The sequence below is a fragment of the Fragaria vesca genome, linkage group LG6 (assembly GCF_000184155.1).
Source record: "Fragaria vesca subsp. vesca linkage group LG6, FraVesHawaii_1.0, whole genome shotgun sequence".
NCBI classification, from domain to species: Eukaryota; Viridiplantae; Streptophyta; class Magnoliopsida; order Rosales; family Rosaceae; genus Fragaria; species Fragaria vesca.
This window is the reverse complement of record NC_020496.1, coordinates 32,735,306-32,750,221: the sequence shown is the minus strand read 5'-3', so window position 1 is coordinate 32,750,221 and position 14,916 is coordinate 32,735,306. Positions and strand designations below refer to the sequence as shown.

At 36.2% G+C, this 14,916-nt stretch overlaps 2 protein-coding genes across 2 annotated transcripts; one reads left to right on the top strand and one right to left on the bottom strand.

Annotated features, from left to right (window-relative positions):
- LOC101313541 lies at positions 1 to 1,463 on the top strand. The gene is made up of 3 exons (XM_004306139.1): positions 1 to 757; positions 848 to 966; positions 1,131 to 1,463. Exons 1-3 carry the CDS (start codon positions 1 to 3, stop codon positions 1,461 to 1,463), a joined length of 1,209 nt encoding a protein of 402 aa, XP_004306187.1.
- Positions 1,464 to 2,377: 914 nt separating this feature from the next.
- LOC101313241 (protein NDR1-like) lies at positions 2,378 to 3,163 on the bottom strand. Its single transcript, XM_004306138.1, has one exon. The coding sequence runs from the start codon at positions 3,161 to 3,163 to the stop codon at positions 2,378 to 2,380; it is 786 nt and encodes a 261-aa protein (XP_004306186.1).
- Between the last annotated feature and the right edge of the window lie 11,753 nt (positions 3,164 to 14,916).

Sequence of the window (14,916 nt, the reverse complement as noted above, 5' to 3'; positions counted from 1 at the left end):
ATGCTTCAAGGAATTGGCAACCTTCCTAGATTCAAAGGAGTCATTGAGAAGGCAAAGAGCTTCACCATCTACATTTATGCACATCACAAGACTTTGGCATTGATGAGAAAGTATACGAAGAAAAGAGACATAGTGAGGCCGGGAGTTACAAGATTTGCAACCGCTTTCCTCACTTTACAAAGCTTGATGGAGAAGAAGAATGAGTTGAGAGCTATGATTACTAGTAGTGAATGGAGTGAAACCAAGCATGCAAAGAGTGTAAAGGGGAAGGCGGCCATGAATATTGCTTTGAGTGCTTCTTTTTGGAATGGGGTAAGTCTTTCTTTAAAAGTTTTTGCTCCTTTAGTCAAGGTGTTGCGTATTGTTGATGGGGATAGAAAGCCATCAATGGGCTTTGTGTATGGAGAGCTAATTAGAGCTAAAGAGGAGATTAAAAAGGTATTCAAAGATCAAGAAGCTCATTATCGGCCAATTCTTGACATTGTTGATGCGAAAGCCCGTGATCGACTTGATAGTCCATTGCATGTAGCGGCCTACCTCTTAAATCCTTACTACACATTTGCCGATCCAAGCCTTGAAAATGATGAGGTGGTCATGGATGGATTTTTTACTTGTGTTGAGAAATTATTTCCCGACATCCAAACTCAAAATTTGGTGATAAATATAGAGTTGCATAAGTATTTGAAGAAAGAGGGTCTATTTGGAAGGAATGTAGCCAAGGAGGGATGCAAGCAAAATGATGACGCATACGATCCGGGTATGAAATACTTTCTAAAATATTGATTTGTTTGTTTGCTTGGGCTATATTGTTTGATTAATTTACATGTTATTTTGTGTATGTGCTTAGTTGGATGGTGGAACCTTTATGGAAACAATGTGCCAACCTTGAAAAAAATGGCAAAAAGGATCCTTGCATTGACCACAAGTTCATCGGGATGTGAAAGAAATTGGAGTGCTTTTGAGGGGGTAAGTATTTATTTAGCTTGTTGATTTTGCAATTGTATGTATAAGACTATAAGGTTACAAACTAGTTAAATAGTAGTTAGTATTTAGTAGTAATGTAGTACTAAATAAAATTAAGATTCATACTAATCTTCTTTTTTTTCTTTTTCTTTTTGTGCATTATGTAGATCCATACAAAGAAAAGGAATAGACTAGACACAACAAGGTTAAATAATTTGGTCTATGTCCAATTCAATGCAAGAATTCTTAACAAGAAGAGAAGAGAGAAAGAGAAGAATGTGGATGTACTAATTGCTAGTGAAGCTAATATGGCACAAGGATGGATTGTTGATGGTGGTGATGATGATGTTGTTTCGGATCTTCCTAGTGAAAGGGTTGGAGAGGAATCGGGAGTAGATGGTGGCTTAGAGCCTAGGAGAGGTCCTAGAATCCAAGAAATTAGGGAACTTGATGAGGATGATTTTATATCCGATGATGAAGAGGAAATAGATGACTTGTAATTTTGATTTTGAGTCGGATTCGGAGGGAGTACAAGATGGATATGGAGAAGAAGAATTTGAGGCATAGTTACATATGCTTGGGATTGTTTGCAAGAATTGAATTTGGTTTGCTTTTATTACTTATGTTATTGTAATGAACTAATGGTTGTTTTTATTTTTTAGACATTATTATCTCTTAAATATTGTAATATTTTATGGACTATTTTTATTATTTTAGACATTATATATTAGATTATATGTTTTAAAAATAATAAAAAAATCCAGAAATTAGAATCCGAGTACTCCCCGAGTACTCGGCCGAGTACTCCTCTACTCGCTACTCACTGGCCGGCCGACCGACTACCGAGTAGCGAGTTTTAGAACCTTGCATTCGTCTTAACTTTTGTGGTATAAACAAACGTTAAACACTCAGGTACAAATGGAGTGTCCAGATGATCGACAGTCAATAAGTTCTTTGAAACAAGCTGCATATTTGGCATATAAAGTGGAGCAATAGCTCAAGAAAAATAACTTACGGTGAAAAATGACCTAATTGATAGAACTAAACAGAAGTATGATATTTATTTTTTTCTTTTAGAACGGAAGACCTATATATAATGTCAATGTCTTATCTTAAAAATAAGACAATGCACGTGGGAACGTGGTCTTTTCGTACGCGCATCGCGCGTGCAGAAAGGCTAGTCCTTATAATTATATAGTTATACACAAAACTATGTGCGATTTTCATATCAATAGAATCAATTGCCGGCTACTAATAAATAGCGAGCGGAAAATTTACAAGCAATGTCCAAATCCAAAGTTCAGAAGTATGAATGGAAATATATATGAAAAGTATTACATCTGAAAAAATACACAGTATCAAATAATGTACGTATAAATGTGACGCTATAAAAGATAGAAGTTATTGGGAAACTTCATAGCCGAAGTCTGAACTTACAGCTACTGCTTTGAATGCTAATATCGTTATTCTCTGAAAGACTGTCAACCAACAACCTGCACCTGACTACAAACTTGAACTTTGGGAGCTTGAAGCTGCCAAGCTTAATCCTTACTGGTTGCCGAACCCTGAGAGTGATCGGAACATTGCCAGTTTGTTGCTGCTGTTGTTGGAGTGTGGTGAGCAGGCCGCTTGCATCTTGAGTTTGTCCACTGAGGGGTACTACAAGTTCAGTCGTGTTCCGGTGACCCTGGTAGAATTTAGGCAAACCTCCTTCACAGAGTTTAGTGTTTGTGTACCACACATTTATGCGGCTCCCGCCTTCATAGTAGATGCCGATCTTTTTGTTGGGGTTCCGGGCTGTGATGCTCACATCGAATGTAGCATTTAAGCTTTGATCATCGTTGAGAGTGAACTGGGTTATCTGCAGTTTGCTCACCGTGTATTTGGGAAGCTTTGGTCGGAAAACAAGGTATATAATACCACCGGTGATCGCAACCACAATCACTTGCAGCAAGAGCAGGCAGATAGTCCAACAAAGGCATTTACGAAAACAACTTCTTTTCTTAGGTGGTGTTGAGTGCATCACGGGAATTCTACGTCCTTGGAATGGAGAATAATACTGCCCGGCCTCTATCTCCCTGCCCGTTGGATCGCCTTTATCCGATTTAGAATCTCCCCTTGGTACCAAGGGTGCATCTGGGGCGTGCGGTAGTACTGCTTCAACATCTTGGACCGGATGGATTCTCTGGTGATCTGCCATTTCCGATCCTGTCTTCCTCTCTTTCTAGCTTTCTTATTAAGTCGATCGATCTGTCTGTATTAAAATTATATACAACATGTCTTGTATATATACATATCTATAACAAAGCCTTCAGACCTTTAAGGGGTAGGAAATCGTGGTAATATATAACACGGTTTCACGGTGAATTGAAGCATCCTTTTCTTGACTTTGTAGGAGGACGTAGCGGTAGCAGGTGCGTACTAGTTTATTGAAGAAGCAAGGGGAATCTGATATATAAGCCTGCCTTTTGTACCAGATATTCAACAAACTGAAACGTCGGTTTGCAAAATCTACGACTTCTCTTCTTTTGTGCGTAAAATAATTGACTTTTGAGTGCCACAGAACCTTCTTGCTTAACGTCAAAGCAACATGTGTTGACGCGTTCCGTATTAGCAATTCAATTCATCTACAAGATATGACTGGTTCCATTTCTCAGACCGTTCGGTGGAATACTATTAGACATTTTCGTCTTCTATCCCATTGCGGCAATATGAATATGGGAATTAATCAAAGAATGAAATTTACACAGTTACAATCTACGCATCTTGGATTGAAGTCATTGAACATTATTCAATACTTATATAAGAGATGTAATTCTTGTACGATACTTATATACCGATTTGGTTAAGTCCCTCTAACTTTATCATTATATTTCTATTAATAAAGCCAAAAGAAAAGTAGGACGGTTAAATTTTTGAAGTTTCGAAAAAACCCAGAGTATATAATGTTCCAGAAAATCGAATCTAATGTACAAAGGGTATAACTGTAATTTGGAATCAAAACCCACAACTAAAATGACGACAAAAGAATTGTGTGCGGGAGAGTAGAGAAGAGAGATGTGCAGTTGCACGATCTCCCGGGAAGATGAAAACTGCCAGACGCATGAATGTGGAAGTTTCATTTACGAAAGTACATATGGCCACGTACATCAATACTCATCATTCTCACACTCGATCTACAACTCTTACGAAGAAAGTTGAAAAACAAACAAGACAGAATTGAACCCAATTTCAATTGGAGGAGGAGGAGATCATTATCAAATCGGCTGAAAAGGTATGTTTTATCATTGGGTAATTTTGAAATTCTGCTTCCATTGATTTCCATGAAGGTATGCGGACTGGAATTTTGGAAGGTTTGTGTAAACCAATGGTTTGGTTTCTGTAAATTTCGTGTTTACCTCACATAATTTGTGTTTTTACCCCAATGGAAGGAGAAAGAGAAACAATGGACGACTTCAAAAGATTGCTCATTTATTTCTTTCATTGTATTTATAGGGAATGATGGTCTTTCTGAAATCAGGTTTGCTTAAGGCGCAAATAGCCGTCCTACTATTCTGCATCTTACAGGTATAAGTAGACAAATTATAGAGATCGAACATATGATCTTTATATATCAATTTGGAATTTGTTGGTTGAAGTATAGGCATTCTTCCAAATCTACGTTTGTCGATTTGGGTGTGCATGTGTTGGAAACGTTGCTATTGCATTGATGGATTTCCCCCATTATCAATGAATTAGTGAAATCCTTGCATAAGTGATTATTTATTTTTTGGGTAAAATCTTGCAGAGTGGAGTTATAGAAATCATGGAGCACAATATTTTAATTGTACTGATGGAAAGAAGGGGTGGCCATATAAGAGGGAGTGTTTTGGTTCATAAGATGATTTATATGTTATTATTTTTACTGGCTGAAATCACTATTGTAACAATCTCATTGAATGAGTGGTGATTTTTTGAACAAGCTAGGGTGGGTGATTGATGATTTGTGTATTACTCTAACAATTTCCACTCTATTTCCCCTGATGTGTGTTTAGTGTTTATTTTGACATTAACGAAAAACATAAGCATTAAGTCTTGATTCATGATTTGAAGAGATATCATAGATATGTAAGTGAAGTGTCCAATAAACACATTCAACGCATGCATGAGCAAAATCCATGGCGCATAGCATCTCTGTAGCCCCAATTATGTACCCTAAACATTTTGCAATCTCAGCATCCCTCTTTTATTTGGCAGGAAATTTCAGCCATTTTATTCTTAATTTTCATATGTTACTTTTCAAAATATTGTCATCCTTTGAATTTCGTTGTTTGATGATACATTATTGTTCTAAATATGTATGTCATCTACAGTAGGGAGTTTGCTTGGACCACCAGAGCAAAATCAAACTCAAATGATAAATATTATTATCAATCAGGTGATAGTAAGGTGAAGATTGGGGATTTTAGTATCAGCCAGGTTTTTGAGGTAATGGAATTGCCGAGACTTGAACCACCTTGATATATGGGAAGTTTTTTTTTCTTCTATTGTCATTGTCCATATTTTTTTTACTTCTCTTCTTTGTTTTTTTATTTTTCTTCAAGCTCGAGAACCTGAAGGAGCAGATTCATGAGTTGAATAAGCAGTGTAAGTTTACCTGATGCTTCCTGTTTAATGTCATCAGTCAACTTTCATCTGTCCCAATCAAAGAGGTCCAATAAAATTTTGTATTGAGAACTAAAGAAGTCCAATAATAGAATGGTCATAAATACTATAGATGCTTATCTTTAACTTTCTTGCACATCCGGCTTAGCTATCACCTCGACTTCTAATTACCTTTTTATACTTTAAGTTAATGAAGAGCAAAGAATTAATATTTGGTTAATCTGATTTTGTGTTGCAATTGTTATATTTTATCTGATCAAGAGTTTGTAAACAGAGAATTGGGAATTGCTGTTATGTGTTACATGTTGAGTAATGTTCGTAAACTTGTTTTGCATGTTCGAATTTAGAATTCTATAGCTCTTAATGATTCATGTCGCATTATCCTAATCTCAAAGAGAAATTTTTTGATTCTTCAACTTCAATGAAATCAGAATAGTTCCCTTCATTTTTCTATTACTACATTTGTATGAAATCTAATCGGATTCAAATATTTTTTATTTAGGTATAGATGGGTACGTTGAGTATACGCCGAGTATCGTTCGCAGCCTTTGCATGAAATACTATAGGTTCTAGACGTTCTGTGCTTGAGGGATAAGTAAGTAGAATTAAAGGAATGCATGACCTCGTAGGCTTGTGTTTCGAATTTGTTTCTGACATCACAATGAAATTGGTATTGTGACTTGAAGCATGTTGTTGTGTTTGATTGATTTTGAAATTGCTGGTTGATGTGTGTAGAAGATGATCATTTGTATATATTTATTTATGTTTTTCTTTACTAGGAACTTAGAACAAACAACCCCCCCCCCCCCCCCGGCTAGAACAATCGATATCTCGTTTATTCTATACTACAATGTTGGGTTTTTAATTGAGAACGCCCCGGTTTCGGATGGTTATCATTGAAAGATCTATCAACATACAACTACTATACCATGGGTCCTCAGGTTGTAAGGGAATGAACTCAGCGATGAAACCTGTTGTTGTCTGTCCCAGCCTTAGTGGCAATGTGGGGTTTGAAATGAATGTCAAATTCTCCAAGTTCAATGGCCCACTTCTCTAGGCAGCCAGAAGATCCCAATTTCTGGAGTATCGGCCATAATGGCTGATTGGTGAGAACGTGGATGGAATAGGCCTGAAAGTACTGACGAAGCTTACGGGCAACATTGATCAAGGCTAAAGCCAACTTCTCGATAGAGGAGTGGCAGATCTTGGGATCAGTAAAACCTTTGTTGCTGTAATATACTAGGAGCTCGTTCTCGTGGTCATAAGGGTTAATGCTGAGCTAATTGTTGTTTCTGACACAGCCAAGTAGAGATACAGGGTTTCACTAGGGTTGGGTTTGGAGAGTAGAGGGATAGAGGCCAAGTATTCCTTGATACTGAGGAAAGTTGTATTATGCTCAGGTCCTCAAGTGATGTTCTCCTTGTGTTGGCCTTCCAAGATTTTGAAGAATGGGACTTGTCAGTGAGCCGGGAGATGAAGCGAGCTAAACCCTATTATGAAGCCCAATGGCATAAGCTCATAGCAGTACAATCCCTTATCTGTGACGAAGGCGGTGTGTTCTTGATCTGTCGGGTCCATCTGAATCTAGTTGTACCTAGAATAGGCATCTAAGAAGCTAAGTATCTTGTGACCTGTTGTGGAATTAGCTAGTTGGTCAATTCTAGGAAGGGGAAAGTCATCCATGGGCAAGCTTTGATGAGGTTAGCGTAACTAACACACATCCAACAAGAGCAATTGGTCTTCTTTACCATAACCACATTATAGACCCAAGAAGGGTAAAAAACATCCCTTATGAAACTAATGTCGTCGTTTAACCTTGGCCTAAATAGCTTTGTATTTTTCATCGATTAAGGCAATGCACTGCTCGCGTAGCGGGATGCACTCCTTGAGGTGGTGAGATGCCGGACATATTTGCATAAGAGTAGGCAAAGACTTGTTGCTTGTCCCTGAAAAAAGCAATGAAACATTCCCGGAGAGCTAAATCCAAACTAGTTCCAATGCGGACCTTCAGGTATAAATCTGTATTTGACGTGGATATCCACTAAGTTTCTTCAGCGAAATCATCGGGAAGGTTATGATCGCTAAGGGCGTCGGCGGATACTCCGATGACTCAAACACCGCTAGGGATTTAGGCGACATGTGGTGTAACTAATGGTTATGGAATTGGAGAATAGTCATTTGAGACTAAAATGATTCATCTGAAGACTTGAGGTTTTCATGATGGGAAGACGATTTTGGTTTTGTTGGAATGTTGGGATGGAATTGGAATTCACCTTCGGGTTATTGGGAGCTTGGAAATGGTTAAGTATCTTTAGTCGAAGTGTGGAATCCGGTAGCTTGATACTAAAAAATCAGAGGAGGCCCTCCGCTATTAGAGTTGTTTGGGGCAATGAGAAAAGTGGTTTTTACTCCCACATCCAAGACGCTAGGTTTCAGTGCCTTGGACGCAAAATTGCTTATTACGAGGTAATAAAATATTTCTCAAACACATTTATTGCCCTCAATAAAACATTTATTACCTTTTTATAAATTCATTGAAGATATCGATGTTCTGATGAGATTTCATCTTCCTTACCCTTTCATAAATTTTTAATTTTTTTAATAGAGATAAAAAATTTATCCGGGGGTAGTAAAATATTTCTCAACATTTATTCCTTCCTAATAAACGTTTATTACCCTTTAATAAACGTTTATTACCTTCTATAAATTCCTTGTGGATATCCAGATGAGATTTCATATTTATTACCTTGTAATAATTTTTTTATCAACCACGGTAAAATGTTTATTGCCCCTAGTAAAATACTTTTCAACATTATAACATTGAGCGCGGCTATTGGGACCTCCAAATTTGCTCAGTATACCTTTTATTCTCTTTACACCTCCATTTTACTTTTAAATACAAGCATTTCCTTATTAGACCTCCTTTCAAATTCTTAAAATAACCTTGTTTATGTAATTCACATATATATTAATAGGGTCCGGATCAAGGGACACCTTATTTTACACAACTTCTTACACTATTTTTTAGCCATTAGATCTACTTAAGTTTAACGGTCTTGATTAATTTCTCACATGATGTGACAAATGACATGAAATTATTTAACCAAAACATAATTAAACTTAAATCAAACTATTTAAAAATCAAGACAAAAGCTATAATTGATAAAAAACAACAAAAAACTAAAACTAAAAGGATCCCATTGCATGATCATCTCTTGGGCAAATGAAACTAACAAAAAAGAATCTTCATTTAGCTGAAATCGCACAACCTCCATAGCCCATAGGAGTAAAGCTGGTGCATGTATATATATATTTTTTTTTGATAAGCTGGTGCATGTATAATTTCTCTATCTTTTTGTACTCACATTATTATTGCATGAGAACATGAAATTCTGGAAAGATTCTCGATAGAACAATGCTATTGGAAATCGATTTTCATGTCAAATCAATTTTTTATCCTCCCCTGATAATATTTGTTATTTGTTATCATAACACATCTAAATCGATCATAACCTCATAACAACACTGATTTTGATTAAGACCTAATTTTATAGATATCATGACCACCTAGCAACTAATTAAATATCAAGGACAACATACCTTCTGGTTTAGAACCATTATCCCACGATGAACCCTAATTAATTTTCCCAAAATTGCAATTTTTGAACCATCAAATATAAGCCCTAGTTCTTTATGTACCACAACACCCATTTCATCAATTCACTCTAAAACCCCTATTTCATATCTAAACCAACGTTGCTAGCTTAGTGAGTTGGTGTCCCTGCAACGCACTGGGATCCTCTTGTTCTTCTTGTTTCTGAAGAACAATACGTCCTCTATTCTTCTCAGTGTTCTTTTTTTTGGAATTTTTAATTATTTATGTTTACAATTAAAATGAGGGTATTGTAAATTCATTTAGTTTTTGTTGAGAAAGAAAATAAATTCCATGTCATTTGCCACATCATTTGGGAAACTAATCATGACCATTAAACTTAAGTAGATCTAATGGCTGAAAAATAGTGTAAGAAATTGTGTAAAATAAGGTGTCCCTTGATCCGGACTTTATAGGGTCCGGTTCAATGGTCATTGTCTTTTACACACTTTTTGACACTCATTTGTGGTCATTAGATTTTAAAATTTTTAACGGTCTAGATTAAATGTTCATATAATGTCAACACATAAGAATATGATATGGTAGGTGACATAGAATTATCTATTTTCATAACAAATTAAATTTTACTTCTTTATTAAAATAACAATTAAAACCAAATCCAATTCTAACTTCAAAAATCAAAATCAAATTGTACAAGGAAAACTTCAGAAGCTGTGAAGAATAAGAAGAAGAACGATTTTAATTCTCTTGTTAATTTAGTTCAAGATTTCTTTGTAAATAATTCTAGTCTTCTTACTCTGAACCATACTAATATTGTGTTAGTCTCGAAAGTTTACACTCCAGAAATAGTGAATCATTTTCGCCCCATTAACCTCTGTAATGTTGCGTACAAAATTATTTTCAAAATCATTGTGAATAGATTGCGACCTCTTTTGGACAAGTGCATAGCTCCGAATCAAGGTGCCTTTGTACCCGGAAGATGTATATTTGATAACATTCTCGTTGCTCATGAACTTTCAATTCTTTCAATAAGAAGAAATCAAAACTTGGTTCAGTTGCCATCAAGATTGATTTAGAAAAGGCTTATGACTTCTTAAACTGGGATTATATTAAATGTTTCCTTACTCGCTTTGGTTTTCATGATCGCTGGACCAATATTATTATGAATTGCATCACTTCGGTTTCTTTCTCTTTACTGGTTAATGGTAAGCCTTATGGTAATTTTATTCCTTCCCGCGGTATTCATCAAGGTGACCCTTTATCTCCTTATCTATTTATCCTTTGTATGGAACCTCTTATTCGACATTTTAATTTACTTGCTTCTACTTCTAAATCTCAAGTTGGTTTATTATCTTCTCTGCATGGTTTTCGAATTTCTAATTTAGTTTTTGCTGATGACTGTCTTCTGTTTGCTAAAGTTAATGGAACTGCTGCTATGAATATCAAGAATACTCTGAACTTGGTTTCTTTAGCTTCTTGTCAACAAATAAATTTTCACAAGTCGACTTGTTATTTTTCTAATAATGTTTCTTGTCTTCTTAAAGATGATTTATGTGCTTTAGGGATTCCTCATAAGTCCTCTATTGGGAAGTACTTGGGTATTAATAATATTGTTTTTTAGAAGGACCCTGTGAACTCAGCTGAACTGCTTGCTAAAATTCAGAAGAAACTGGCAAGTTGGAAAGCTGGAACTTTACACCCTCCTTAAAGCTAATCTTTCAGGCCTTCCTAGCCATTTTCTTTCTTGCTTCAAATGTTCTTCAAAAATTGCTAATAAGCTGGATAGTGAATGTTGTAAGTTCTTCTGGGGTCCTAATTCAGGAAATCATCCTATTGCTTGGTCTCAGGTTTGTTCCCCTAAAACTCATGGCGGTTTAGGGGTACGATCTGTGACCGTCTTTAATAATGCTGCTATTTGCAAACTTGCTTGGAAAATTATTACTCAACTCAACAATCGGCAGGTTCAAATTGTTACTCGTAAATACCTTCGTGTGTCAACTTTGTTTACTGTTACCAAAAAAGCTTCTAACTCTCTGGCATGGAAGGGAAAGCTTCTAACTCTCTGTCTTCTTTTGCAAGGAATGTATTGGATTTTAGGAAATGGTGAAGATATTAATTTTTGGTTATTTAATTGGTGTTTTCCTTTCCCCCTCTTAAATCTAGTTCCTGACCATTTGAAATCTATGGTAAATTTGGACCTCAGTGTTGCTCATTTTATCTAACTAAATGAGCAATTACTCATTTACTGGATCATGATACGTTAAAGGCTATTACTTCTACTACCATTCCCATTATTAACAGGCCAGATGAATTTATTTGGGGCCTTACTGGTTCTGGCAAGTTTTCTATCAAATCAGCTGCTGATTTGCATTTTGCTAATTTTCAGAATCATCGTTATGACAAACTACTGACCACAATGTGGAAACTTTCTCTGCTGCAAAAAGTTAAACTTTTATCTTGGTTATTAATTTGTGAACGACTTCAAATTAGACAAAGATTGCATTACTTTTCTCCAGATATCCCTAATACTTGCCCTCTTTGTAACAATGCAGAGGAACCTTGAACATCTCTTTGTTCAGTGCCCTCTCTCTAGGCAAGTATGGAACCTTTCCCATCTCCCCTTACCACTTTTATCTCCTAATTCTTCCTTTATAGCTTGGCTTAACTCTATTCATTCATCCCAACCTTCCAACTTAGATAAAATTCTCAACCTCTGTCATAGTATTTGGAAGTTTCGAAATGCTGTTATCTTCCAAAATTCCATTTTCATCCCAAGCCAAGTTACCCATCGCGCTGCTATTTTATATCAACAATATCTCGCTGCCAATCCTCCTCCTCGCCCTAAACGTTTCGACCCGTCTATCACCATCAAATGGAATCCTCCCCCTCCAAATGCAGTCAAACTTAATTTTGATGGATCTGTTCATCCCTCTCACAGAGCAGCAGCTGGTTTTGTAGTTCGGAACCATTTGGGTCACCCCCTCATTTCAGCCTCCACAAATCTTGGGTTCTCTGATGTGCTTTCTTCTGAAGCTAAAGCTCTCCATCAAGGGTTAATTCACTTGTCAACCATTATTTATTGAAGGCAATGAGGCCGCATTTATTGAAGGCGACTCAAAAGTTCTTTTGGATGTTCTTCTTGGCAAAGCACAATGCCCATGACAGATCAAATCCTTAGTTGCTGATATCCATCATCTCTGCAGGAACTTTGACTCTGTTTTCTTTAAGCATGTTTGGAGAGAAGAGAATTTCATGGCAGACTCTTTAGCTCTTTTAGGACATAATGTTCATAATGTAATGTGATGGTCCTCCCAGCTTCCAGCCACAGTCTACCCTATCTTCCGCTTTGATCAGTGCGGTGGTGGTTGTAGCAGAGGTTTTTTCTTTGTAATCTTGTTTTTATTGTATTTTCTAATCGGAAAAAAAAAATGATTTTAATTCTAAATTTTGTTACCAACAAACCCAAATTTGCAAAACATTTACCATTTTAAGTTGTGAACATTTGTCTTTTTGACTTCATAAAAATACCCCGAAAGCTGAACAATTATATAAATCTAAAAATACAAACCCAGAATCTATTTGAAACAAATAATCAAAGTGTTGGAAGTTTACCTTGGGGAAATCGAACGAACATGAAGATTCACCCTCTGAGTAGCTTTGAACAGTTTGAGTTCAAGGGAGAAAGAGTTGCAGCCTTTAACTAGACACAAGTTGACCATATATAGAGACGATTCCATCGAATGGTATCAAAGTCCACACAATGCAAAGTGGGCATTGGCCATTGAAAAACTAAAATTAAAATCATTCTTCTTCTTTTTTTATTGTGTACAATTTGATTTTGATTTTTTAAGTTAGAATTCCACTTGGTTTTGTTGTTTTAATAAAGAAAAGTAAAATTTAATTTGGTATGAAAATAGATAATTCCATATCACATGCCACATCACATTCTTGGGTATTGACATCATATGAGCATTTAATCTAGACCTTTAATAAAATTAAAATCTAATGGTCACAAATGAGTGTCAAAAAGTGTGTAAAAAACAATGGCCCTTGAACTAGACCCATCTTTTATATAAGTCCATTAAATGTAAGGAAATTTGTTTTATGCCTAAATGAACAAATCACTACTATAGTCTTAAGAAACTATATTATTTCTAAGACAATTTTGCCTTCACCTTTAAACATGCATAAGAGAGAGAAAATGGAAGAGAGAAAAGACTTGGTCGATCACCAGACTCCGGTCTTCTGTAACCAGAATCTCACCGGCCAGCGGAATATTTTAGATCGCCGGAATCTTGCTGGATTTTTTAAAAATGTCATCGGAATTTCACCGGTCTTTCCCGAAAACATAATGCACCCTCGCTGGAAGTTTTATTGAGGGGCAATAGTGTTGAAAGATGTTTTACTAGGGGGTAATAAACTTCTACTAATGGTTAAGAAGTTTTTTATTAGAGGGCAATATTGATATAACATCCACCAATTAATGTATAGAAAGTAACATACGAGTTATAAAAGATAATAAAGATTTTATTGGGGACAATAAATGTTGACAGATATATTATTACCCCCAATAAACAAGAGCATCTTCAGTACACGACGTGTATCTTCACATACATACATGGATGATCAGGATTACATGAAATAATATAGAAACATGGTGGTCAAACATATGAATTGTTATGAACGGTTAAGATTGTGTCGTGTAAATACATATCGTGCATATAAGAATTTCCACCAATAAACTCATGAGTCATGAGAGCATCGTTAAAGAATTTATAGAAAATAAAAAACTTTTTATTAGAGGACAATAAATGTTGGAAATTTTTTTACTACCCCTAATAAAATGTTTATTAACCCAACTAGAACTATATTACCCCCACTAGTCACTTTTATTATCACCTAAGAACCATTTTCTTTCAAAAAAAAAATTGATCTGCAACAATCAACGATGGCGTCCATGGTTTTGGACCAGTAACCATACCTGAAACAATCTTCAAGAAGCTGCGCCTCTAGCTCATTGTCGGTGGACGCCATACTATCCCGCCCTCTCGTTTATTCGTCTAGATAGATCCTTAACCATCTCACACCTCTTGCCCTAATTCTCACACCATTGACAGCCAGAATCGAGGAGAGAGCTTAGGGTTTGTTTTCGGGGGAGAGAGAGAGAGAGAGAGAGACAGAGGCTGAGCCGAGGCTTGAGGGAGAGACGATCTAGATCTCGTCAGCGATGGAGACGATTCGGATTGCCGGACGAGGGTAGGTAGAAGAGAGCAGCAATGAAGTGAGAGAGAGAGAGAGAGAGAGAGAGAGAGAGAGAGAGAGAGAGAAGAGAAGGCACATGAAGGACTCGTCTACTACAGATACAAGTTCTAACCCTTTGAAATCTGATGGAAAGAAAATAATATGAAGAAGATGACCAGGGAACTTGTGGCGAAAATAATATGCCTCAATAGTTAATTGAGATCTGACGGCAAAAATTCTTTTACGCACCAAGGTACAAGTGAACCGAGCAACTAATATGGAATATTTTGATCCGATCATCCACGTCACATTATCATGTATGAATTCTAATACCGTTAACAAAATTAAAACCCAAAAAATTAATCCTAAGTGTTTCCAACAAAGAGGTGAGGACCTGAGGTATAATAAAATGTACTCTTATTATGAGCACTTAATTTGATCGGATCAAAAATGAA